We start from the raw sequence: 24,730 nt of genomic DNA, 5'->3' as shown, positions 1-24,730 counted from the left end.
ATGTGTCCTCAGGAAGCTCTGCAGAATCTAGCAATAGATCCCCATTTAAAATGCAGTGTCCTACAGGATTTGAGGAAGTTGACTCTCACCCTCTGTAGAGGGAAACATGTTTATTTTTTTAAAATAATTCTCTATATGTATATGTATGTATATATATATATATACCTACATGTATGTATATTGATTTATCTATACTTAAAGACCTACTTACTCTTTCATTTACAAGTTCCACTTCTCTAACATTAGTCTAAGATCAGACAACCAACTGAATGGGAGAAAGTATAATATTTGCAAACACCTCTGATAAGGGGCTGATATCCAAAATATACAAAGAACTCATGCAACTCAACAACAAAAACAGTTTAAAAATGGGCAGAAGACCTCAGCAGACACTTTTCCTAAGGAGACATACAAATGTTCATATACCAACAGGTATATGAAAAGATGTTCAACTTCACTAGCTGGAAGAGAAATGCAAATCAAACCCACAATGAGATACCACCTCATACCTGTTAGAATGGCTGTTGTCAATCAGACAAGAGATAACAAGGGCTGGTGGGAATGCAGACTGGTACAGCCACTATGGAAAACAGTATGGAGATTCCACAACAAATTAAGAATAGAGCTACCATGTGACCCAGCAATCCCTCTTCTGTGTATCTACCCCCAATTTTTCAAAACATTTATTTGTAAATATATATGTACCCCTATGTTAATTGCAGCATTATTCACCATGGTCAAGACATGGAAACAATTGGATAAAGAAGATGTGATATATACACACACACACACACACACACACACAGCCATAAGAAAGGATGAAATTTGGGAAAACATGATAAATCTTGGGAGCATCATGCTAAGCAAAATAAGTCCGATGGAAAAAGACAAGGACGATATGATTTCATTCATATGTGAGAGATAAAACAGAAAGCAACAAACAAACAAACAAAACCATGAAACGAACTCGTAGGCAAAGACAACAGTATGATGGTTATCTGAGGGGAGGGGGGGAGGATGTAGAGAATGAAGGGGTTCCAATAGACGGTGACAAAAGGAGACTAGGCTTTGGGTGGTGAGCACACGATGCAACATACAGATGTAGTATAGAATTTTACACTTGAAACTTATGTAACTATTAACTAATATTACTCCAATAAATTTAATTTTTTAAAAAATTGGTTTATGAATTAAAATGCTCAATATGACATTGTCTAGATCATCAGTAATTGGTACAACACAAATGCTCGACAATCAGTATTTATTTCATTTTATTTTTTTATTGATTTTAGAGAGAGAGGAGAGACATCAATATGTTGTTTCACTTATTTATGCGTTCAGTGGTTGATTCTTGTACATGCCCTGACTGGGGATGGAACCTGCAACCTTGGCATATCGGGGCAATGCTCTAACCAACTGAGCTAACCTGACAGGGCCAATAGGTATTTCTTTTAAACGAGAGCTGGACAGTTATGGAAAACCATGTTTTGTGAAATATACACATAATTAAATATGGGTGGGACACAATGGGTAACAAAATGTGGGTGATTCAAAATGTGAGAAGACAAAGAATTGTTCATATTAACTATGCAAGGAAGCTAAAAAGCTAACAGAGTCGACCCTCGAAAATGTGAAGGTTGGGAATGCGGACACCGGTACACTCAAAAGTTCATTTATATATATAATTTTGACCCCCAAAAACTTAACTATAGTTGGCCCTTAGCATTCACAGATTCAACTAAGGGCAGATGGAAAACAGTGTATATATATATATTGATCCTGGAATTGGAAATGCAAAAATACTATTTTCGAGCCATAGTTACTTAAAGCTGCAGATATGAAATCCTGGGATACCCAAAGGCTAATAGTATTTATTGAAAAAAATCTGAGAATAATTAATTCAAACGTGCAATTCAAACCTATGTTGTTCAAGGGTCGACTCTACAATGAGACACAAGTTAATTCTATACAGTGAGATTATCATCCTTTTTAAATTATATTTTTTTTCTGTAATTATTTTGTAGTTAGAAAATCGAGATAGGTTATATCTTTTAGGAAAAGAGTTCTGTTCGCAAAAGAAAGGACAGTCTCTGCAGAAGCCCCAAGTCCCCCACAGAACAGGCCATGGAAGGGGCAGGCTCAGGGAGGAACACGGACTCCTTGCCCTGCCCTGCCCTGGCCTGGCCAGTGGAGGCGGGGAGGAGCCCAGGATGACCTTTCCTTCCTTCCCTCCTCACGCCAGCATTCCCGGAGTCTGTGCCAGACTTAGAGCTCACTGCTCTGGCAGAACCATGCCAGCCCGGGCTTGGCTGCCAGCCCTGCTCCTCTGTGTCCTGCTGCTGCTGCAGGCTCAGGGAGGGCCCCGTAAGCGTAATCGGAACAAGATGCAGAGTAGGTGATGTGCTGGGGGCAAGGGGGGGAGAGGGGCTGTGTCCAGCTAAGGAGGACCTGGGGATTGGAACCTTTCAGCACACCCTGCTCTGACCACAGCACTATGACGGCTCTGGGTCCTCCTGACCCACGGCCCTCCAGCCCCTTCAGCTGGCCCTGGGACTAGTGAAGGGGGCGGAGGGCAACCTACATCTTTTTATCCTTCATTCCAAAAATCTGGTACCGACAATAGTGGCAGGTGCAGAGTTGAGAATCTGATGGGCAAACGAAACAACTCTTCTTTGATTGATGCACATAATGTGACCGGTCAACATCCAGAGATGTTTACGGGAGTAGATCCAGAATGAGAGGACCTAGGAAAGTAACTTTTGGGGTACAAATGGTCAAGTTAAAGTTATCATCAAAGGGCCAGATGATGACAGTGGAAGGGAAATATTACAAGTGTTATTTTGGGGGAAGGGACAGGGATACCGCAGACAGTGACAGTGACAAGAGGAAAGAGAGGGTGGAGAGGCAGGTTCATCTTCTTTGGACCCTGCACATTCTGGAGAGTGGGGGGGGGTGTACAGATGTCTCAGACTGCTCTGAGTTCTCAGAGTCAGAGTGTGGTCTATGGGGGTGACTTTACCAAGTCCACAACTAATGGGACCTGGTTTTAGGAGTATGGAGAGGCTCCAGGAAGCCCAGGCACTGAGACCTATTGGTGGGGAACAGGGATAATGGATTTAAAATACAGTCAATCACCAGAATTTGGAGAGGGGCAGCAAGTGAATTCCCTGAAACGGCTAAAAATATCACGAATGAGATGTATCTGGGGTCGGGGAGGAGGCTGTTCACTTGAGGGAAGTGGTTCCATTGAACCTGCTCCTGCTCCGTTCCAGATACACAGCAACCCACAGAAATCAAGCCGTGTGAGAAGACGGTCAAAATACAGTCGTGCAAACGCCCCTGTACACATCACAGAGAATGCCAAGCAAACAACATATGCTGCTCAACCTTCTGTGGGAACGTGTGCGTGAACATTCTCCCGGTGGGAGCGGAAGCTCAGGTGCGCATCCTGCCCCCCTCGCCCTCCATTTAAGACTCTGCTGAAGCACAAGGACCTTATATCCCAGGGACCGGGTTGTCAGTACCCGTGCCACCCAACCCACTGTCTTAACAACTTGTTCCTGTCAAATAAACCAGGACAAATGCCCAAGGAACTGCCTAGCTTCTCCCAGTGCCTGCGATCACCGAGAACCCTGTGCAGACCCCAGCATGCCCCGCCCCTCTGGGCCCAGGGCCCTGATCCCTGTCCCCTTGTCGTGCTTCTCTGCTTTCTCCCCCCAGTGGCCCACACAGCCCGGCCAGGCCCTGGGGCTCAGCGCCCTGGCTGCTCTGCTCACTGAACCAGTCCTCCCAGGGGAAGAGCTGCTCACGTGTGGCATCCCCCAGTGCTACAGAGAACATCTGGACCGCGCAGTCAGAAGGGCCAAGTCAACCAGGAGTTTAGTGTTGACTAAACCCTGGGGCACAGAGGGGGAGGCCCCAAGGAGGCCTCTTCTTAAACTTGGTCCATCCCTCTTCCTGTCTCCCTGTTCTCCTTGGAAAATTCAGTCAGTGTCTCTTTACAATGAAGAAGATGAATCCCAGAGAAGATAAGTAACATGCCCAGGGGCAAAGAGAGTGAGAGACCATTCACAATCTGGTTAGAGGAGGGCTTTCCGCTCAACTCCCTGCTCGCTTCTTCTCCACTGTGGCGAGACCATAGGGACAGAAGTGAGTGCCTGTGCCAACCCCATAGTGTGGCCACTCTTACCATGGGGTCTGGGCGGGGCTACTAGTACCTGAGACTCAGTGCCTTCCATTAACTGAGTGCTCCCAACCTTTCCCAAGCTCTCCTCCTTATGGCCTCATTCACTCTTTCTTTTTAATCCAGAGGGAAGCCACGGGGTGGGGGAATTGTGATTCCAAGGTGGTTCCATTGTGATGTAGCCAAGGGTTAATCGGCACAGGTCGGCTATGAGTCTTGTCCATGGTCTCATGGTGAAACAGGAAATTAATAACTCGGTGCAGGCTCCCTATCTGTGTAATCACAATTCCTCTGAAATGGTCCTGGGGCTGGATCCAGGGACCGAGTCATGTGTGGCCAATCGGGACACATGGTCAGGTGTGGAGCTCTCAGGCGGGCAGGCCACGCTGAAGGTAGGTGTGCAGTGTGACGCTCTGGTCCACGCTTCCCGCTGGGCATCAGTGAGAAGACATCGGGGAGGAAACCTGCGTCCATCAGGCCAGAGCCTGACCCACCCCGGGAGCATCACAGGCCTCCTGGGGTTGAGGATCTTCTCCACCTGGACGAGGAGCTGCCCTTGGACAAGGGGCCTCGGCAGAGAGCTCAGGACCAGCCACCGGCACGGACATCACTGGAGGTAGGTTGGCGGGAAGGGGTGCTCTGCAGAAGTTCTTAGTTGGTGCCTCCTCAGAGAAGCTCACTCTCCAAGTGTCTTCCCAGAGCTCGGCCATGCCTCAAACACCCTAGGAGAGACTATTAAGACAGGCAAGGTTACCAGCCTCGGTCCACATAGGGAATGACCTCTCACATCCACGTCCAGTGCTCCCTACCGTGTGGGTGCACTATGGGTGCACGCTGACCTATTCTTTGCCCCTGGAATGAGCACTGTGGGCCAAGAATTATACTGGAAACACTTGTTCTTTGTGATAACTGGTGCCCTGACTTGTGTTCCAGAGAGTTCTTGGACACTCCACAATGCTACGTGAACTGCACAGACGGCACCTAGAATGCTATGGCCGGAAGGAATGCTTGCCTGGACATCACTGCACATTCTGTCTTATTGGAACAGCTCTATGCCTCTATGTCAGGTAGAGAAGAGAAAGAGGACCCCTGGAAGACCTTGAGTCTCATGCACATTCTGCCATGATCTGGGTCTCCGTAATCTTAAATCTCACTCAGTCTGCAGAACACTTAGTCTCATGGTTGCCATGGGTTTTGCGTTATTTGTTCCCTTCTCGTGCTCCAGACCTGCTTCTTCCTTATGTCAGTGCAGGTGGGCGTACTCCAGAAGTATCTCCCATGTTGCACATCATGATGTTGGTCAACCCCTGCCTGGTTTCCATCTTCTGGCTTCCCCCAGTACTCACAGGTGGGCTCATAGTCATGCCTTCATTGGCAAAGGGTGCCCCACCCTACATCTGGTAGTTGTCTGGGTCATTACAAACTCAGAATGCCTAGTTAAGAAGCCACAGGAAGTTATGTGGAATGCAAAAGTTGGGGTTAAGGTGCTGAGTGCAGTATCTACCACCTAGAAATGCACTTTGGCCCAAAAATATTAGAATGGGTATGACAGGCAGGTTTCAAGGAAGCCTCTATCCATAGGAAGTTATTCCTGAGTTTAAAATTCTACCATTAAAATTGCATTCTCTGAGAGCATACCCATCAGGTAATGTAGTGTCCTGTGTCTTAGGCTGGGAAGAGTTCACTTCCTGAAAATCATTGGTGAGAGGGTGTGAGAAGGTAGAAGGAAGACTCTAAGTTAGCAGGCATCAAACATCTGATTTCCAAGACTCTTCTGGGTCATTGTTGCCAGACATGTAATGGTCATTTATGTTGATTCAGGATTTCTTTTATTTACAGAAAGTTCTCTTGGATTGGAGTTGTTAACATTTGCTACTTTTCTTTTTGAAAAATTTCAGTTATTATATATTTAGATTTTCTTTGCCAGTCTTCTTTATTTATCTCTCATTGTTTTTACTTTTTACATTTTATTTTTGGTCTTCTTGCTTTTTTCATTCTTTTTCTTAACGCCTCTTTTATTTCTAAGATGGCTTTTATCCCTTTCTTCAATTTTTTTTAATGTTCTGTCAACTCCTTATACCTTCCTGGGGTTTTGTGCTAAATTTTAAATGTCTGATACAAGGTATTTTTCATATGTCAAAATATTTGTTTATAAATATTTTAATTAAAGTTGTAATGTTGTATTACCCATTTGAGAGAACTTTTTCAAGAGATGTTTCCATTTTCATGTTTCGTTTTCTTTAATAGTACTTTTACATTGAAGTTGTCTGCTGTTTTCCCATCAACTTTGTAACATTTTTTTTCGTTGTGACACCTTAGTTGTTCATTGATTGCTTTCTCATATGTGCCTTGACCATGGGGCTCTAGCACACTGAGTAACCCCTTGCTCGAGCCAACGACCTTGTGTCCAAGCTGGTGAGCTTTGTTCAAACCAGATGAGCCCGTGCTCAAACTGGCAACCTCAGGGTCTTGAACCTGGGTCCTCCGCATCCCAGTCCAACGCTCTATCCACTGCGCCACCGCCTGGTCAGGCCAACTTTGTAACATTTTTATGTAACAGACCAGCAGTAACAGTTTTATATTCAACTTGTTCTCAGCTTTGTGAGCTCTTTCAGGTTGGTTCCTGTTTCCCCACCATTTTAAATTTTGGGTATCTCCTTTCTGACCCTAAAACATGCCCCAGTCTCACTTTGTATTTTGGAAGCTAGTTCTAGAATTTGCCATTTCCCTAAGAAGCTTTGGCTCATTGATTGAAAAATGGTGTTTAGAAACCAAGATTTGGGCTCTTGGTGTGCTTATTGCTCCTGTGGTATCACTACTTCTAGACCCTTTCAGCAGGCATAGCTAGGAAAAATAAGTATGTGTAACTAATCTCTGTATATACATGTTTATAATTACTTCTATCTGTATGTAGATTAAACTAAACTCAAGTTCATATTGATGTCTAGGAGAACCCCAGAGTTCATTCTAACATTCTTTCTTTGCTTATTTATAACTTCTTTTTTGTTGTTGTTGTTGTTTTGTTTTGTTTTATTTTATTTATTCATTTTAGAAAGGAGAGAGAGAGAGAGGAGAGAGAGAAGGGGGGGGGAGGAACAGGAAGTATCAACTCCCATATGTGCCTTGACCAAGCAAGCCCAGGGTTTCGAACTAGCGACCTCAGCATTTCCAGGTCAATGCTTTATCCACTGCACCACCACAGGTCAGGGCTTCTTTTCTCTGGCAGTTAGAAACCTGGCTCCTATCACCTTCCATTTATTTACTTATTTGTTTAATCTTGTATATACGTAAGGTCATTTTATTTTTTATTTTATTTATATGTTTATTTTTAATGTATTTGTATTAACTGAATTGATGAGGATGAATTGGTTCACAAAACCATATGGGTGTACAACTCACTATAATACAGTCTCCACACTGCATCGTGTACCCTCCAGCCCAAGCAAAGTCTCTTTCCATCCTCATTTCCGCTCTCTTTGTATAAAATCATTTTAGAATTATTTACCCATATCCTGTGATAAACCAATTTACCAGAGACCTGCTCTCTGAAAAACCAAAGGAAAGGGCTGCTTGTCAGTTACTCACATTAAAGTGACATCTGAGAAATAAACTTCAATTCTGTGAAGCCCACGAGATTAGCCTGTCAGTTCTAAGGTCATCAGATGGGGAAGAAAGTGTTGGACGCTTATGTGCATTGTAGAACAAAAACCATCTGGGGGTTATAATGCAATCAACAGTGGCTTGGAGTAGACTAGAGCCAACGGCTATTGTTGGCAAGCGAGTTTATTTGTCAAGGATTTACCCCTGCCCAGCCTTCAATGAGAACTAACTGGTATTCCAGGTAACAGGTCATAGTTTTAGCATTCTTTCGTAGATTTTCTGCAAGAGAAAAATGTTAGATGTTAAGATGCTAGGGAACTCTGAGAAATAGCTATTCATTCCCAAGCTTAATATTACCCATCCTACCAGACCATAAGACAGGGATACTTTATGAAACAATAGGAATTGTCCAGTTCTGAGTGGGTAATAAGTGTGGTATTGGTTGACTGAACAGAGAAAAGTAGAAATCTGGGGCCTAGCTGAGCCAAAAGGGTTCATGGAAAGGTTTGACTAAGAGACAATGGTTAGAAATCTGGATGAAAATTAGAAAAAGAGCAAACTGTTGAGTAATATAATGGGGACAGCACAGGCATGGATTCTATAATGAAAGAAGCAATGTGTCTTCGTTTATTTGCAGTGAATTGCTTTCCAGGTTTAGAATATATTGTCTTCTTCCATTTTTTATGCCTAGGATTTGGGGTGCATCTGTCCTCTGTTTAGGAATAACAGAATCTGAGAAGAGAGTGAGAATCAGCAAAGACACATGGCCAAGCACACATCTCCCAACTCACTCTCCTTTTCCAACAGATGTTTCCACAGTAGGTCCAGCAGCATGTGTAATTTACGTTTACACATTTAAAGCTTTTAGAGCACTTCTTGGAACATTCGTTGACGTTTGGATCTCCCCAGCACTCCTCAATGAGCTCTTTATTCCCTGAAATGGAGATGAAACTGTAAGAGGTTAACAAGCATGGGGAGAGATGCCCTTCATAAGCTTAACAATCCTTCTCAGAATCCAAGCCCAAGTGCCCATCAAGGTATTTATCTGCCGTCTAAGAAAATCCCTTTCCTGAGCCTCTTTATTGCATCCTCACTGATACTCTTGCCTTCTCTGCTCCCACAGGTCCTACCTGTGTTGTAGATCTCTGGGCCCTCTTTGAGCATTCTAGAGATAGGACTTCTGTATACTTCCAGGCTTCAAGGGCCCTCCTATATGATCTCCATTTACATAACAGGAGATCTCCAAGCCTGAGATATCCTCCAGCTTCAAAATCATGCCAATTTCACAGTGTGGGGAGCTAGACAGAGAGTAAGGAGTAGATTCTCTTCCTTTTTTTCCCTCCTTGCTGACCCTGCCTTTGTAACTCAGCCTCTCTTCAAATTCTTCTCTTTCACTCAATTTTCTTGGCCACCCCCTCCATTGATTCTTTTTTTCTTTTTTTCTTTTTTTCTGAAGTTGGAAACTGGGAGGCAGTCAGACAGACTCCCGCATGCGCCCGACCGAGATCCACCGGCACGCCCACCAGGGGGCGATGCTCTGCCCATCTGGGGCGTTGCTCTGTTGCAACCAGGGCCATTCTAGCACCTGAGGCAGAGGCCATGGAGCCATCCTCAGCGCCCAGGCCAACTTTGCTCCAATGGAGCCTTGGCTGCGGGAGGGGAAGAGAGAGACAGAGAGGAAGGAGAGGGGGAGGGGTGGAGAAACAGATGGGCACTTCTCCTGTGTGCCCTGGCTGGAAATCAAACCTGGGACTCCTGCACGCCAGGCCAACACTTTACCACTGAGCCAACCGGCCAGGGCCCCTGATTCTTTTTTTCTTAAAGCATGGCCCTCAACTCTGCTCCACTGAAGACTCATGTCTCTTTTCTGTCTTTTCACATGCTGAAAGATCCTACAACTAAAACGAAAGGTGTATATTAAGAAACATACTCAGCTAGGACACAGAGCTATAGAAAGATACAACAGCTCTGTATTATTGCATCCCCCACCCTCCACAAAAAAAAAGCCTGATGGCCCTGGCCGGTTTGCTCAGTGGTAGAGCGTCGGCCTGGTGTGCAGGAGTCCCGGGCTCAATTCCCAGCCAGGGCACACAGGAGAAGCGCCCATCTGCTTCTCCACCCCTCCCCCTCTCCTTCCTCTCTGTCTCTCTCTTCCCCTCCTGCAGCCAAGGCTCCATTGGAGCAAAAGATGGCCCGGGCGCTGGGGATGGCTCCTTGGCCTCTGCCCCAGGCGCTAGAGTGGCTCTGGTCGGGATAGAGCGACGCCCCGGATGGGCAGAGCATCGCCCCCTGGTGGGCGTGCCGGGTGGATCCCAGTCAGGCACATGCGGGAGTCTGTCTGACTGCCTCCCGTTTCCAGCTTCAGAAAAATACAAAAAAAAAAAAAAAAATAGCCTGACATGGGGAAAAAAGATATTCTTATAGCCTCCAGAGTGTGTATAAAAGTGGACAAATAGTCATTGCCAACTTTTTTTAAGATTTTACTTATTAATGTTACAGAAGGAGGAAGGGGGGGGTGGAAGCAAGAAGTATCAACTCATAGTTGCTTTACTTTAGTTGTTCATTGGTTGCTTGTCATATTTACCAGGCAAGCCCAGGGTTTCAAACTGGCAACCTCAATGTTTCAGGTCGATGCTCTATCCACTGTGCCACCACAGGCCAGACATACTCATTGCCACTTTCAAGGTTGGAAGAGGAAGCATTAAAGGACCTCAGCCTTGGAATTTCTCACATCTCTGTGCATAAAAAGATTGTAGTTCTCCAACAGATGATCTGAGAAGGTGAGGCCTGAATCCGCTGTACCAGACACAATAATACCCCTTCACTGGTCCAGAAACAAGTACAGCAACCTCCCCCTTTCTGTCCCCAACCCAGCCTCGTCACCTTTGCCTGGTCTTTCCTTAATTTCTCCCAGCACGGACAATAGCACCATACACAGGGATGTCATGAGTAGAGATATCCAGAGCTTCATGGTGCCGACCACATGTGTCTGAATATATGTTGTCAGATTCTTTTTTTCTTCCCACTGCTTCTAGAGATCAAGAGATATAAACAGAGTTATAAAGCAAGAGGAAGTGCTTATAGAATTTCTTTACAATTTGTCTTCTAATTATTCCTCCTTGCCCTTTACCCACCTAGCAACAGGCACACACCTCAGGTAAACACTGCTAAAAGGGCATCTCACACTTCGTGCCTTCCTTTTACAGAAAAAAATATTTTTTTGATGTTTTGCTGTCCCTTTAAAAAATGTGTTGCCTTCTCTTGAGCAAAAGATTGTACCAATTCTGCGTGAAAAACTCTTAAAACACTAAAACAGTACAAAGAAGACAATGAGATATTTCCAGTGATCCCACTCTATTGGTATATGCTATTCTCTCTTTAAATGTGCATATTTATGAATATGAATTTTTTTTAATTATTAAGTGAGAGGCAGAAAGGCATAGACAGACTCTCACATGTGCCTGGATCAGGGTCCACCCAGCAAGCCCTCTACCAGGTGATGCTCTGCCTATCTGGGCTGCTGCTCCATTGCTCAGCAACTAAGCCATTTTAGTGCCTGAGGCAAGGCCATGGAGCCATCCTCAGCACTCAGGGCCAACTTGCTCAAACCATTCGAGCCATGGATGCAGGAGAAGAGGAAAGAGAGAGAGAGAAAAAAGAGGGAGAGGGGTAGAGAAGCAAATGGTTGCTTCTCCTGTGTGCCCTGACCTGGAATTGAACCTGGGACTTCCACATGCTGGGCTGATGCCAGCCAGGGAGGAATTGTTTTTATGAAACTGAAATCATACCAAGCTTGCTGTTATACATCAGGACTTTTATTTTAAAATTTGTAACATTATATTAAATGAAAGTTTTAGCCAAGACCTGTGAGACAGATCATCTTGTAGGGCTTCTAAAAAGAGAGAGAAAGGTGGGGGAAAAATAGTTAAGGGACGCTTAAAACCTTTACCTGTTTTAAAAGTGGAAAGTGGTCAGGAATTTGACATTTTTAGGGAGGAGATCTTTGATCAGATTTTTTTTTTTTTTTTTTTGTATTTTTCTGAAGCTAGAAACTGGGAGAGACAGACAGACTCCCGCATGTGCCCGACTGGGATCCACCCGACACGCCCACCAGGGGGCGACGCTCTGCCCACCAGGGGGCAATGCTCTGCCCCTCCGGGGCATCGCTCTGCCGCGACCAGAGCCACTCTAGTGCCTGGGACAGAGGCCAAGGAGCCATCCCCAGCACCCGGGCCATATTTGCTCCAATGGAGCCTCGGCTGCAGGAGGGGAAGAGAGAGACAGAGAGGAAGGAGAGGGGGAGGGGTGGAGAAGCAAATGAGCGCTTCTCCTGTGTGCCCTGGCCGGGAATCGAGCCCGGGGACTTCTACACGCCAGGCCGATGCTCTACCGCTGAGAGCGGCCAGGGCCTGAGCAGATTTTCTTTAAAGAACATTGTGCTCCCTTAATTCTAAGTCACCGGAAAGGCTTTAACGATACCTCCCCCTGAACTCTGTGCTCCAAGGGTTTGGGGAGACACAGTAGGCAGGTGTCTTAGTCACACCTGAGAACGCAAAAGCCTAAGAGGCTGGCCGAAGTGACCCATGGTCCTAGGAAGGAGGCTACAGCTAGCACTAATTTTGAGCCAGTGTGGGTTTATGCCAGATTATTTCAGGCAGGCTGCCTGAGGGTGAGGGGACCCTGGGACCTCAGCAAAGGGAAGTAGAAAGTGAGTAGCCAGATCTGTAGGGTCTAGGAAAGGAGTCACAATAGACCAGCCAGAAGGGAGCTGGATTCAGCTATCTCAAGAGAACCACAGCTGAGAAACTTCCATCAGTTGGGTTGTGGAGAGATTCAAAGAACCCAGGAAACCACCCACAACACAGTGCGTTTTAAGAAATACCAAGCCAGAAAGCACAAAGACAAAGGTACAGTGTGACCTGCCAAAAAGAACTGTCTAAACTCCATTACCTTTTCTCCCTCCTCTGCCTCCAAAACGGCACTTAACCCACTGCGGGAGAAGAGGAGAGGGGAAACTGAGCACCCTTCCCCAATTGCAGGTTTATAGGTGTGGGGGAAGCCCACAACTTTAATTCAAGCTCAGTGCTTTGACTATTGCATGGGCTTAGACATTTTTCTATGTTCTAAAGTTAGGCATTATCTCTAACAAAGTCACATTCTATTTATACCGAAGCGCTACAGAGGCAGCGGAAGGAGGAGCCCTTCTGAATACACTTAAATGAGACAATGGACAAGTCTCCCGTAAATATTTTCCCAACATATTAATTTTTACACATATTAATATTTTCCCATTAATTATAAGATATCTGAAAATAAACCTTATTGGGAACTTGCTTGCAACTAAAATTTAGTTAAATGCATTATTAGTTTCAGAGCCCAATGTAGTGATCTGAAAGTGCTGGGTGAAGAATACTGCCTATCTCAAATCCCAGGTAGTTTTTACCAGTTTATTCTCCATTAAAATTGGCTTATTCTACTAACAGGATACACATCTTGTCTCGCCATGAGAGGGAAATTCTCTCCCACTTGTTACCACACTGAAGAAAGTAGGTATAGTATGGGGCAAAGAACAAAAGGTGGGCACTGCCCGACCTCTGGTGACACAGTAGATAAAACATCAGCCTGGAATGCAGAGGTCACCAGTTCGAAACCCTAGCCTTGCCCAGTCAAGGCACATACAGGAAGCAACTACTACAAGTTCATGCTCCTCTTCCTGTTCCTCTCCACCCTCCCTTTCTCTCTCTCCTCTCTCTAAAATCAATATGTAAAATCTTAAAAAAAAAAAAAAAAAAAAAAGGACACTGAAGTTGGAGAAATGTGGGCTTGAAACCCAACCCTAACATATTTATCTTATTATAACTTATGTGATTGGCCAAGCACCTAATTCTTCAGAGCCTCAGTTTTCCCCATCTGTAATATGGGGTAATATTAGTATCCACATTGCAAATGTTGAATATACGTAGCACTGAGTATTTGACTTGGCACATAGAATATGCAAAATAAATGTTGGCTATTATTATTATTAAGCTCAAACTCTATTCTCCTCCAGAGGAGTGAAAGTTATTTAATTTTATTGACTTCATTGTAGTCTTTTTTTTTTTTAACTGTTTAACCTATTTGGAATTAATTCCAATGAGTAGGTGAGATTCTATCCTTTATTTGTCTGTCCTAAATTTATTTGTCCCACAAGTACTTCTATTAAGTGACTACTATAAACGAGGCACTATTCTAAGCCCTGAGACTATGATAATGAACAAAGCTAGCAAAACCCCTGCCTTCATAAAGCTTATATTCTAGTACAAGGGACACCCAATAACAAGATACAGGAAAGAAATACGCAATAATAGATGGAGATCAATGTGAAGGAGAAAAAAAATAAGAGAGTCTAGGAACTGGAACAATATGCAAAACAATAGGTTGCTATTATTTTAGGCAGCTCACTAGTGGTAAGAGTTGGGGTTAATATTTTCCCATTAATTATAAGATATCTGAAAATAAACATTATTGGGAACTTGCTTGCAACTAAAATTTAGTTAAATGCATTATTAGTTTCAGAGCCCAAATGTGTTGATCTGAAAGTCCTGGGTGAAGAATACTGCCTATCTCAAACCCCTCTGGAAGAAGGGTTAAGTACTGTTCAAAAAATTTCTTCCCCCAGTCCTCTCTCACTTCTGACCAGTGCTTCACGCTTCTAAGCCAAACAGTAAAGAAGGAAAGAAGCAAAAACAAAGGAGTCTGGATACTAGGAATAATAGTCACAAAGGAATAATTGTCTTTTTCCCCACAAGTGACCAATTTTCTTCCAAAGTCTTTATTTTTGCATTGATGTTTTCCACCAAGCAGAAGATAACCTACCTACTTTGGTTGAAATCTCCTAATGCTCAAAGCAGGCATGATACCTAGAGACATTTTAAAAGGTGCAAAACTCTTTAGAAAGACTAAACTATTCTCCTCTTGGCTTATGTGAAAAAAATAAAATAGGAAAATAAAATTTGAGGCACATGGACCTTTTAGATGGGTTTTCTTTTAATTATTTTAAAATGGTTGTTTGGAAATAATTTCAAAGTTACAAGAGTAAGAATAGTACAAAGAGCATCTGAATAGCATTTGCTCAGATTCACCTATTTTAAGAACTTTCCCCTAAATACCTTCTCTAACAAATATATATATTTATATGTACTCTCTCATATATATATAATATATATACACATACATACATATACATATATATTCTATACAATTTGAGAGTGCCGTATATCATGGCCCTTATTTAGGAATAGTACTTCTGCAAGAACAAAAGGGACATTCTCTTACATGATCATAGTTCAACTGTCATCTTTACTAAATTTAACATTAATAAAATATCCTTTTATACTTTCATCTACCATCAATATTCTGTCTTATAATTTTACCCAATAATGTCCTTTGTCTGTTATGACATGGACATTCTTGAATGCTCCAAATACAAACACGGCCAATCTTTTCCTTTAATTCTACATTTCTTATTTGGAGGTTATCTGAGATTTCATCATGATTAGACTCAAGCTATGTATTCACAGTGGAAATACATAGCGTCCTTCTCAGGGTATCACATAAGAAGGGACATGGTACCCAACCATGTCATTTTCCTCTGTCTCAGTTTTTCCATTTGAATAATAAGGACAATAATTTCTTCTATAAGGGAATAGTGTTGGCATGATGTGGGCACCTGATTTGAACAGGGAACTCATCCAGGAAAGCCACAAATGAAAGAGTTTTCAGGCTCACACTTACAACCAGGACTCTGATACCCACCTACCTTTGAAGATATTCGGGTCGGAAGTGCTGGTGACTGTTTCACTGATGGTTCTTCCTGGCCGCTGCAAACCATGAGCCCCTGCATAGGGTGGGGGGTGAGGGGGCACGACAGTGCACAGAACAGGTTTCAAAGACTCAGTATGTGATAATAGTTCTGGCTGCCACAGATCAGTGAGTTCTGCCCCCGGCCAGACCGGATGTGTACAGATTGTCACTGTATTCCTGTTCAAGGAGTATTTCCTATTTATTTATTTATTTATTTATTTATTTATTTATTTATTTTGCTTTAGGTAATATGGGTAGAAGCAAGGCACTGTGGAATTCAGCAAACTGAATTAAGTGGCACATTAAAAATTTATACTTCATGATGAAGTGATTTTTATTCCTGAAATGCAAGAATGGTTCAACACTCAAAAATCAATTGATGTAATATACCACACTATCAGAATGCACACAAAAACACACCATGTGATCATTCAATAGATGCAGAAAAAAATTTCACAAATTACAGCAGCCGTTCATAATAAAAACACTCAATAAAATAGGGGTAGATAGAAGGACACTATTCCAATAAGTTAAGATTTGAAAAGGTCACAGCAAACATCATAATTAACGGTGAGAGACTAAAACCTTTTTCTATAAAAGCAGGAAGAGAAGGATGCTGCTCTCACCACTTTTATTCAACATAATACTAGAAGGTCTAGCTAGAACAATTAGGGAAGAAAAAGAAATAAAAAGCATCCATGTTGGAAAAGAAAAGGTAAATCTATTTAGGTGGAGTCTGAGGTCTATAGAGTAGGGTGAATTGTCCAGAGAACTCTCTGGAACACATTCAGGGCACCAGTTATCACAAGGAAAAAGAACAACTGTTTCCAGTAAAGTTCACTGTCTGTGGTGCTCATTCCAGGGGCAAAGAATAGGTCAGCGTGCACCCATAGTGCACCCACACGGTAGGGAGCACTGGACGTGGACGTGGGAGGTCATTCCCTATGTGGACCGAGGCTGGTAACCTTGCCTCTCTTAATAGTCTCTCCTAGGGTGTTTGAGGCATGGCCAAGCTCTGGGAAGACACTTGGAGAATGAGCTTCTCTGAGGAGGCACCAACTAAGAACTTCTGCAGAGCACCCCTTCCCGCCAACCTACCTCCAGTGATGTCCGTGCCGGTGGCTGGTCCTGAGCTCTCTGCCGAGGACCCTTGTCCAAGGGCAGCTCCTCGTCCAGGTGGAGAAGATCCTCAACCCCAGGAGGCCTGTGATGCTCCCAGGGTGGGTCAGGCTCTGGCCTGATGGACGCAGGTTTCCTCCCCGATGTCTTCTCACTGATGCCCAGCGGGAAGCGCTGGGCCGGAGCGTCACACTGCACACCTACCTTCAGCGTGGCCTGCCCGCCTGAGAGCTCCACACCTGACCATGTGTCCCGATTGGCCACACATGACTCGGTCCCTGGATCCAGCCCCAGGACCATTTCAGAGGAATTGTGATTACACAGATAGGGAGCCTGCACCGAGTTATTAATTTCCTGTTTCACCATGAGACCATGGACAAGACTCATAGCCGACCTGTGCCGATTAACCCTTGGCTACATCACAATGGAACCACCTTGGAATCACAATTCCCCCACCCCGTGGCTTCCCTCTGGATTAAAAAGAAAGAGTGAATGAGGCCATAAGGAGGAGAGCTTGGGAAAGGTTGGGAGCACTCAGTTAATGGAAGGCACTGAGTCTCAGGTACTAGTAGCCCCGCCCAGACCCCATGGTAAGAGTGGCCACACTATGGGGTTGGCACAGGCACTCACTTCTGTCCCTATGGTCTCGCCACAGTGGAGAAGAAGCGAGCAGGGAGTTGAGCGGAAAGCCCTCCTCTAACCAGATTGTGAATGGTCTCTCACTCTCTTTGCCCCTGGGCATGTTACTTATCTTCTCTGGGATTCATCTTCTTCATTGTAAAGAGACACTGACTGAATTTTCCAAGGAGAACAGGGAGACAGGAAGAGGGATGGACCAAGTTTAAGAAGAGGCCTCCTTGGGGCCTCCCCCTCTGTGCCCCAGGGTTTAGTCTCCACCGAACTCCTGGTTGACTTGGCCCTTCTGGCTGTATGGTCTGGATGTCTCTGTAGCACTGGGGGATGCCACACGTGAGCAGCTCTTCCCCCGGTAGGACTGGTTCAGTGAGCAGAGCAGCCAGGGCGCTGAGCCCCAGGGCCTGGCCGGCTGCGTGGGCCACTGGGGGGAGAAAGCAGAGAAGCACGACAAGGGGACAGGGACCAGGGCCCTGGGCCTAGAGGGGCGGGGCACGCTGGGGTCTGCACAGGGTTCTCAATGATCGATGATCGCAGGCACTGGGAGACGCTAGGCAGTTCCTTGGGCATTTGTTCTGGTTTATTCGACAGGAGTAAGCCGTCCAGAGAGTGGGGAGGTTGACACCTCTGTGCCTCGGATTTGAGGTCCTTGTGCTTTGGTCTCAGGCACAGAGTTAAATAGAGGGTTAGGTGAGCAGAATGCACAGCCCAGGCCCCTCTCCCACTCACAGGAGGCTCATGCAGACATTCCCGCAGAAGGTGGAGCAGCATATGGTGTTTGATTTTGAACACTTTAGGAAATATGAACAGTGGTTGCTACAGAGAGACACGCTGGGCCGCTTCTCACAGGCCTTGAACCCTGAGAAAGCAAGAGCAGGGTCGGTGGATCAAGGCCACACAGAACACTCCACTCAAGTGTGAAGTTTCCTCTTGACTCCAGAACCCAGGTCCCATTCATGATATTCTTGGACTTTTCGGGGAACTCACTTTCTGCCTCCAGCCAAATCCTGGTGATTGACAGTATTCAATCCATTACCCCCATTCCCACCAATAGAGCTCAGTGCCTGGGCTTCCTGGACCTTCTCCATACTCCTGCAGCCGGGACTCCTTCTCCTATTAGTCATGGATTTGGTGGGTCACACCCGTAGAATCTACACTCTGACTCTGAGAACTCAGAGCAGCCTGAGACACCCCAAAAGTTGCTTTCCCATGTCCTCTCATTCTAGATCTCCCGTAAACATCTCTAGATGTTGACCAGTCACATATGTGCATCAAAGAAGAGTTGTTTCGTTTGCCCATCTGATTCTCAACTCTGCACCTTCCACTACTGTCGGTATCATATGTCTCTAGATTTTTGGAATGAAGGATAAAAAGATGTAGGTTGCCCTCCGCCCCCTTCACTAGTCCCAGGGCCAGCTGAAGGGGCTGGAGGGCCACGGGGCAGGAGGACACAGAGCCGTCATAGTGCTTTGGTCAGAGCAGGGTGTGCTGAAAGGTTCCAATCCCCAGGTCCTCCTTAGCTGGACACAGCCCCTCTCCCCCCCTTGCCCCCAGCACATCACCTACTCTGCATCTTGTTCCGATTACGTTTACGGGGCCCTCCCTGGGCCTGCAGCAGCAGCAGGACACAGAGGAGCAGGGCGGGCAGCAGAGCCCGGGCTGGCATGGTTCTGCCAGAGCAGTGAGCTCTAAGTCTGGCACAGACTCCGGGAATGCTGGCGTGAGGAGGGAAGGAAGGAAAGGTCATCCTGGGCTCCTCCCCGCCTCCACTGGCCAGGCCAGGGCAGGGCAAGGAGTCCGTGTTCCTCCCTGAGCCTGCCCCTTCCATGGCCTGTTCTGTGGGGGACTTGGGCTTCTGCAGAGACTGCCCTTCCTGTCACATAACTGACCCTCTCCTTTTGCGAACAGAATCTTTTTCCTGAAAATGAGAATATTTTCTCTATTCTAATTACATACTAATTTACATAAAAATAAAAGCTAAAACATTACCTGTGTAAAAATATATGGAAACAAAAACTAAGTTCATCATCGGATGAGTGGATAAAATGTGCTACGTATATGCAATGGAGACAGGAAGTAGAACAAGGAGTGCCCAGGCGCAGGCAGTTGCTAAGAGAGGAGATCTTTTTTTTTTTACAGAGACAGAGAGAGAGTCAGAGAGAGGAACAGATAGGGACAGACAGACAGGAACAGAGAGAGATGAGAAGCATCAATCATCAGTTTTTCGTTGTGACACCTTAGTTGTTCATTGATTGCTTTCTCATATGTGCCTTGACCGTGTGGCTACTGCAGACTGAGTAACCTCTTGCTCAAGCCAGCGACCTTGGGTCCAAGCTGGTGAGCTTTGCTCAAACCAGATGAGCCCGCACTCAAGCTGGAGACCTCGGGGTCTGAAACCTGGGTCCTCCGCATCCCAGTCCTACGCTCTATCCACTGTGCCACTGCCTGGTCAGGCAAGAGAGCAGATCTTAAATGTTCTCACTGCACACAAAAACATAATAATGATGCTGTGACATGATGAAAGTATTAGATAACACTATGTTGGTAATCATTTTGCAATATATACATGTATCAAATTAACATGTTGTACACCTGAAGCTGACATAATGTTATATGTCAATTATTTCTTAATAAAGAGAACCTAATATAAATATATATCATATATACTATACATTTTCCAGCTTTACTCTGATATACATGTATTTACTAAGATTTACATGTATTTTCCAGCTTTACTACAATATAACAAGTATATATTATTATGTCTTACTATATTATATATTGTATGTAGCCTATCAATTATATCTTAAAGCTTTTAGAAAGTATATATATTACACACATATTTTCTGATTTATTTATACATTAATTATAATTAATATAACAAAATATATGTTATATAATTAATAATCAATATATCAGAGAGAGAGACACTACAAGAAGACATGGAAAGAATGGCGGTACTACACAGCCTCTTAGAACTCTAACAGAAGGATACACCTGAGTATACCAGATGTCTTAGCCAGTTAATGTAAGCCAGATTCTGTCCTTAACCACATCAATGCCAATGGGCCCATGAGTACAGTGGACACGATGACCAAGACATATAGGCTATGCATCAGTATAAGCTCATGCACACAAAAGCTGATGTAGCTACTGCTTTGCTGAATGCAAAACCTCACAGCAGCACAGCCCGAGGCTGGGCCCCTGCTATAGCGCCAGGTCTCAGGAAGTAGATCAGCCACTTGGTGCAGGTTTAGTATATCCGACCCATTCCTCCTTGGAAAGGGAGTGACTCACTTTGACTGGAATAGAAACATATTCTGGAAGCATTATTTGACTTTGTGCTTCTCCTGTGTGCCCTGACCTGGAATTGAACGTGAGACTTCCATAGGCCAGGCCGATGCTCTACAGCTGAGCCAACCAGCCAGGGCTTCAGTGAAGTATATCTGTAATAGCAAAATCTTTTAAAAAATACATCAATGCCGGCCCTGGCCGGTTGGCTCAGCAGTAGAGCGTCGGCCTGGCGTGCAGGGGACCCGGGTTCGATTCCTGGCCAGGGCACATAGGAGAAGCGCCCATTTGCTTCTCCACCCCCCCCTTCCTCTCTGTCTCTCTCTTCCCCTCCCGCAGCCAAGGCTCCATTGGAGTAAAGATGGCCCAGGCACTGGGGATGGCTCCTTGGCCTCTGCCCCAGGCGCTAGAGTGGCTCTGGTCGTGGCAGAGTGACGCCCCGGAGGGGCACAGCATCGCCCCCTGGTGGGCAGAGCGTTGCCCCTGGTGGGCGTGCCGGGTGGATCCCGGTTGGGCGCATGCGGGAGTCTGTCTGTCTGTCTCTCCCCGTTTCCAGCTTCAGAAAAATACAAAAAAAAAAAAAAATACATCAATGCCCATGTATCCATATAAGGCAGATTGGCGGCATGACTCTGGTGTGTGCACAGGGAGGCACAGAATGCAGCCATAAGAAATGGGAAGTCAGGGTATATTGCTAAATAAAAACAAGGTGTAAATGAACATACCTGTGCAAGAAAAATGAGGGGACTAAGTCTTCACGTAACTAATTGTCTTTATCTTGCACAAAAGTTCCAAAGAATTGATTTAAAAAGGGGGAGGCTGCCATTCAGTACATTCTGTAAGGTCAGTGTGAACTTGCTTCAAAACCAGGCAAGGATAGTATGACAAAGGAATTACAGGCCCTCGTGAACATAGCTGTAAAATTCCTTCAAAATAGCAAACTAGGCAAATGATGTAAAAGTGATAGTAATAGCCCTAGCTGGATGGCTTGGTTGGTTAGAGCTTCATCTGGAAGCACAGAGCTTGCGGGGTCCATTCCCAGTCAGGGCACACACAGGAACAGGTCGATGTTCCGGCCTCTCTCTCCATTCTTCTCTCTCTAACATGTCAATAATTTTTTTTAAATGATAGTACACAATGATTAAGTTAGATTACTGCAGAAATGTGAGAATGGTTTAATGTTGGAAAATCTGAAATGTAATTCAATGTATTAACAGATTACAGGAGCAAAATAATGCTATCTCAACATATGTAGAAAAAACTATAGGTATAATTTCACATAAATTAGTGAAAATTTTCTTATGTCAGAAATGAAAGAGAACTTTCTAAGCCTGCTAAAGTGATATTTATGAGAAAACTAAAGCTGACTCTATTCTAAAAGGGGAAACATAAGTTTTCTTTTTAAATCGAGTATCAGACAAGAATATGCATTATTCCCACTTCTATACAATAATGTATGGGGTCCCTGGCCTGCATAATGAGCCTTTTTAAACAGCATAAGGTTTAAAGAGGAGAAATACAAGTTATTATTGGCAAATGACAATTGTCTTTTGTCTACACAGAATACTGAAAAGCACGCACCAAAAATTATGATTTAAAAAATGGGAGAAGTTAGCAAGGGAACTAGTTACAGATCAATATACAAAAGTCATTTCTCTGAGTGCCCATCAATAGATGAATATATAAAAAAGTATTGTCTATATGCAATGAACTATATGACTCAGCCATGAAAAAGAATGACATTTTGCCTTCCGCAACAACATGGATGGACCCAGAGGGTATCATGTTGAGTGAAATAAGTCTGACAGAGAAAGGCAAATGCTCTATGATTTCACTTATATGTGGGATCTAAAAAATGAAATAAACAAAGAGAACAGAAACAGACTCATAGATACAGAAGACATTTTGATGGCTGCCAGAGGGGAGGACAGTGGGGTGAAAAACGTGGAGGGATTAAGAAGTACAAATTGGTAGTTACAGAATAGTCATGGGGATGTAAAGTACAGCACAGGGAATATGGCCAATAATATTGTAATAACTACGTATGATGCCCAGTGGGTACTAGATTTATCAGGATGATCACTCTATAAGTTATACAAATGTCTAATCACTGGCTGTACATCTGAAACTAGTATAATTTTATATTATTGAAAATAATTGAAAATTATCAAAAGTCATTTCTCTACACTAGCAACAAACAAACAAAAATAACTGAAGAGTTATAATACTAATTACAATTTCATTTGAAAACTCAAGCACCTAGGAATAAGTATAACAAAAATATGGGAAAAGTATGAGAGTTTTGTGAAAGAACATTAACAAGACCTAGAAAGATGAAAGACCTAACAAAGTCAAACTTAGAGGAATGAAAGGGGTGTAGATTTGGAAATGCTCCCCCGTCCCCGGTCCTGGAGTGGGCGTGGTGGGAGGTGCTTGGATTTGGGCCACAGCATGCCTTCCCTTTCCCTCCTCCTCCCCTAAGCTGTGCCGGGCCAAACCCAGCAGCCCGCAGCCAGGACTCACCACCCAGTCAAACCCAGCAGCCCTCAGCCAGGACTCACCACCCGTCTCTCCAGCAGCATGAAGTCTGTGCTGTTGCTCCTGCTACTGATTCATCTAGCACCGCCGCTGGTGCCTGGTTATTTCAGAGAACGTGTTTTGAGTAGGTGCTGGGTCCAGGCCCAGGGGAGAAAAGACACAGCTATAGAGATGGGAGGCTTTGAGGGCTGATTCATGGGCATACCTCATGAAAAAATACGGTAGTATGTTCAAGAGTCCAGATGCTATTGTCAGTAAGATCTAGGTTTGAATCCTTGCTCTGTTGCTTACTGAGTAATCTTGAGCAAAGTGCCTGGGCCCCGGGTTTTATCTTTGTAATGGCTATAATGATATTGGGAGAGTGGGAGGGGAAACTGAGATAACGCATGCAGACATAGAGCGCTCTTACTGGACCGTGGTAAACGCTCGGTAAGTAGTAACTGCTCTAAATCTCATCAGCTTCATCACCCAGCTTATTCTTGCTGCCCTGGTTTCTTCATGGATGCTTGGGCCAACTTTTTAAGCATTCAAGCGGAAAGGAAAACTAAGTTGGTAGAACTCAAGCTAAAACCTACATCGTCTCGGAGGATGTTTTGGGAAGAAAGAAAATTCTTGCATTTTATTTCACATTTTAAAAATTCAGAAGTTCCTACCCAATTACCAGTGATTAGCATCAGTAGGGAAGTATAGTTCATCTCAGCAGCCACCATTGCCCAGCTTGACTTAACTAGAGTGCTGGCCACAGTAATGTTGACCTTGGCCAATACTAAATGAAAAATGAACCATTATTATTCAGCGTGCCTGCACACTTCTGTGGGGAGGACATCCTCACGCTACTGGGGGCCGGGAACAGGGATATGTGTGGTGGCTCATGTGTCGAGGCAGGCAAGGTCCTTTTAGAGTTTTTAGAGAAGTGATGCAGGCTTGTAAGACCGAGGGAGGTTAATCAAGCTGCAGAAGAACGGGCTGTCCAGGGTCGAGTTGACTGGAGAATCAAGGACTAAAATTTGAGTACAGGCACAAAGAGGTTTTCTGAAAGACTGGTACGTGTTGTGAGTGAGATTGGGACCAGATACCCAGAAGAGGAATCAAAACTTGAGAAGGTCAATCTGTCTGAGATCCCTGGCTCATGGACTCCTTCCCCAATGCTGTTCTATTGAACCCTAGCTCTCCAAAGTGAAAATCAGTTCCAATTTCTTGCACTGACCCCATGAACTATGGGATGACTTGGAGGTTCAGTCTGGATTATTCTGGGTGCTGGTTTCTGTCAGCTTGTCAACAGCTCAGGCCTGGGTTTCCTTTACCCCATTTCTAGTGTCATTTGCTATTATAATTATAGCCCCAACTTCATTCATTTATTCTTTGGAGGTCAGCTTTGATATCCTACAAACCCCCTTCTAATTGCAAATACCTGAAGAGTAATAAATCAACAGGGGCTTATAGAATGCCCCACCTGTGACATTTGCCCCCCCAAAAAGGGCAAGTCACAAGGTACAAAATTTAAGGCCTGGCTAGGCATAGATA

The 24,730-nt window shown here is 44.5% G+C and overlaps 3 protein-coding genes across 8 annotated transcripts in view; 1 reads left to right on the top strand and 2 right to left on the bottom strand.

Annotated features, from left to right (window-relative positions):
• LOC136309111 (protein WFDC9-like) overlaps positions 1–23,537 on the bottom strand; it is a 29,123-nt gene extending 5,586 nt beyond the window's left edge. Inside the window, exons 1-4 of one of the 3 annotated variants that reach the window (XM_066237185.1) lie at positions 23,412–23,531; positions 23,230–23,303; positions 18,944–19,092; positions 17,844–18,236 (exon numbers count right to left, since the gene is read on the bottom strand). In XM_066237185.1, the coding sequence (XP_066093282.1) occupies positions 18,103–18,236; positions 18,944–19,043 (234 nt within the window). In that variant the 5' untranslated portion in view covers positions 19,044–19,092; positions 23,230–23,303; positions 23,412–23,531 and the 3' untranslated portion in view covers positions 17,844–18,102. Of the gene's footprint in view, positions 1–509; positions 581–17,843; positions 18,237–18,943; positions 19,093–23,229 lie in introns of those variants that run through there. The other 2 variants (XM_066237187.1, XM_066237186.1) reach the window with 2 other exon arrangements.
• LOC136309110 (WAP four-disulfide core domain protein 10A-like) lies at positions 2,292–3,473 on the top strand. Its single transcript, XM_066237184.1, has 2 exons — positions 2,292–2,391; positions 3,273–3,473. The coding sequence occupies exons 1-2, from the start codon at positions 2,292–2,294 to the stop codon at positions 3,470–3,472; spliced, it is 300 nt and encodes a 99-aa protein (XP_066093281.1). The 3' UTR covers position 3,473.
• LOC136309108 (uncharacterized) lies at positions 4,759–17,658 on the bottom strand. 4 transcript variants are annotated; one of them, XM_066237182.1, is made up of 5 exons: positions 16,724–17,658; positions 15,582–15,659; positions 10,667–10,814; positions 8,575–8,717; positions 4,759–4,915 (listed from the first exon to the last, which is right to left on the bottom strand). In XM_066237182.1, the coding sequence occupies exons 1-5, from the start codon at positions 17,129–17,131 to the stop codon at positions 4,850–4,852; spliced, it is 843 nt and encodes a 280-aa protein (XP_066093279.1). In that variant the 5' UTR covers positions 17,132–17,658; the 3' UTR covers positions 4,759–4,849. The 4 variants fall into 4 exon arrangements, with proteins under 4 accessions (XP_066093279.1, XP_066093280.1, XP_066093277.1 ...); XM_066237183.1 differs by lacking the exon at positions 4,759–4,915 and adding an exon at positions 7,668–8,062; XM_066237180.1 differs by lacking the exon at positions 4,759–4,915 and having other exon boundaries at positions 8,077–8,717.
• Positions 23,538–24,730: the final 1,193 nt, after the last annotated feature.

The sequence above is a fragment of the Saccopteryx bilineata genome, chromosome 6 (assembly GCF_036850765.1).
Source record: "Saccopteryx bilineata isolate mSacBil1 chromosome 6, mSacBil1_pri_phased_curated, whole genome shotgun sequence".
In the NCBI taxonomy this organism is placed as follows: domain Eukaryota; kingdom Metazoa; phylum Chordata; class Mammalia; order Chiroptera; family Emballonuridae; genus Saccopteryx; species Saccopteryx bilineata.
The sequence above is the reverse complement of the archived record's forward strand: the minus strand, read 5'-3'. Positions and strand labels throughout refer to the sequence as shown.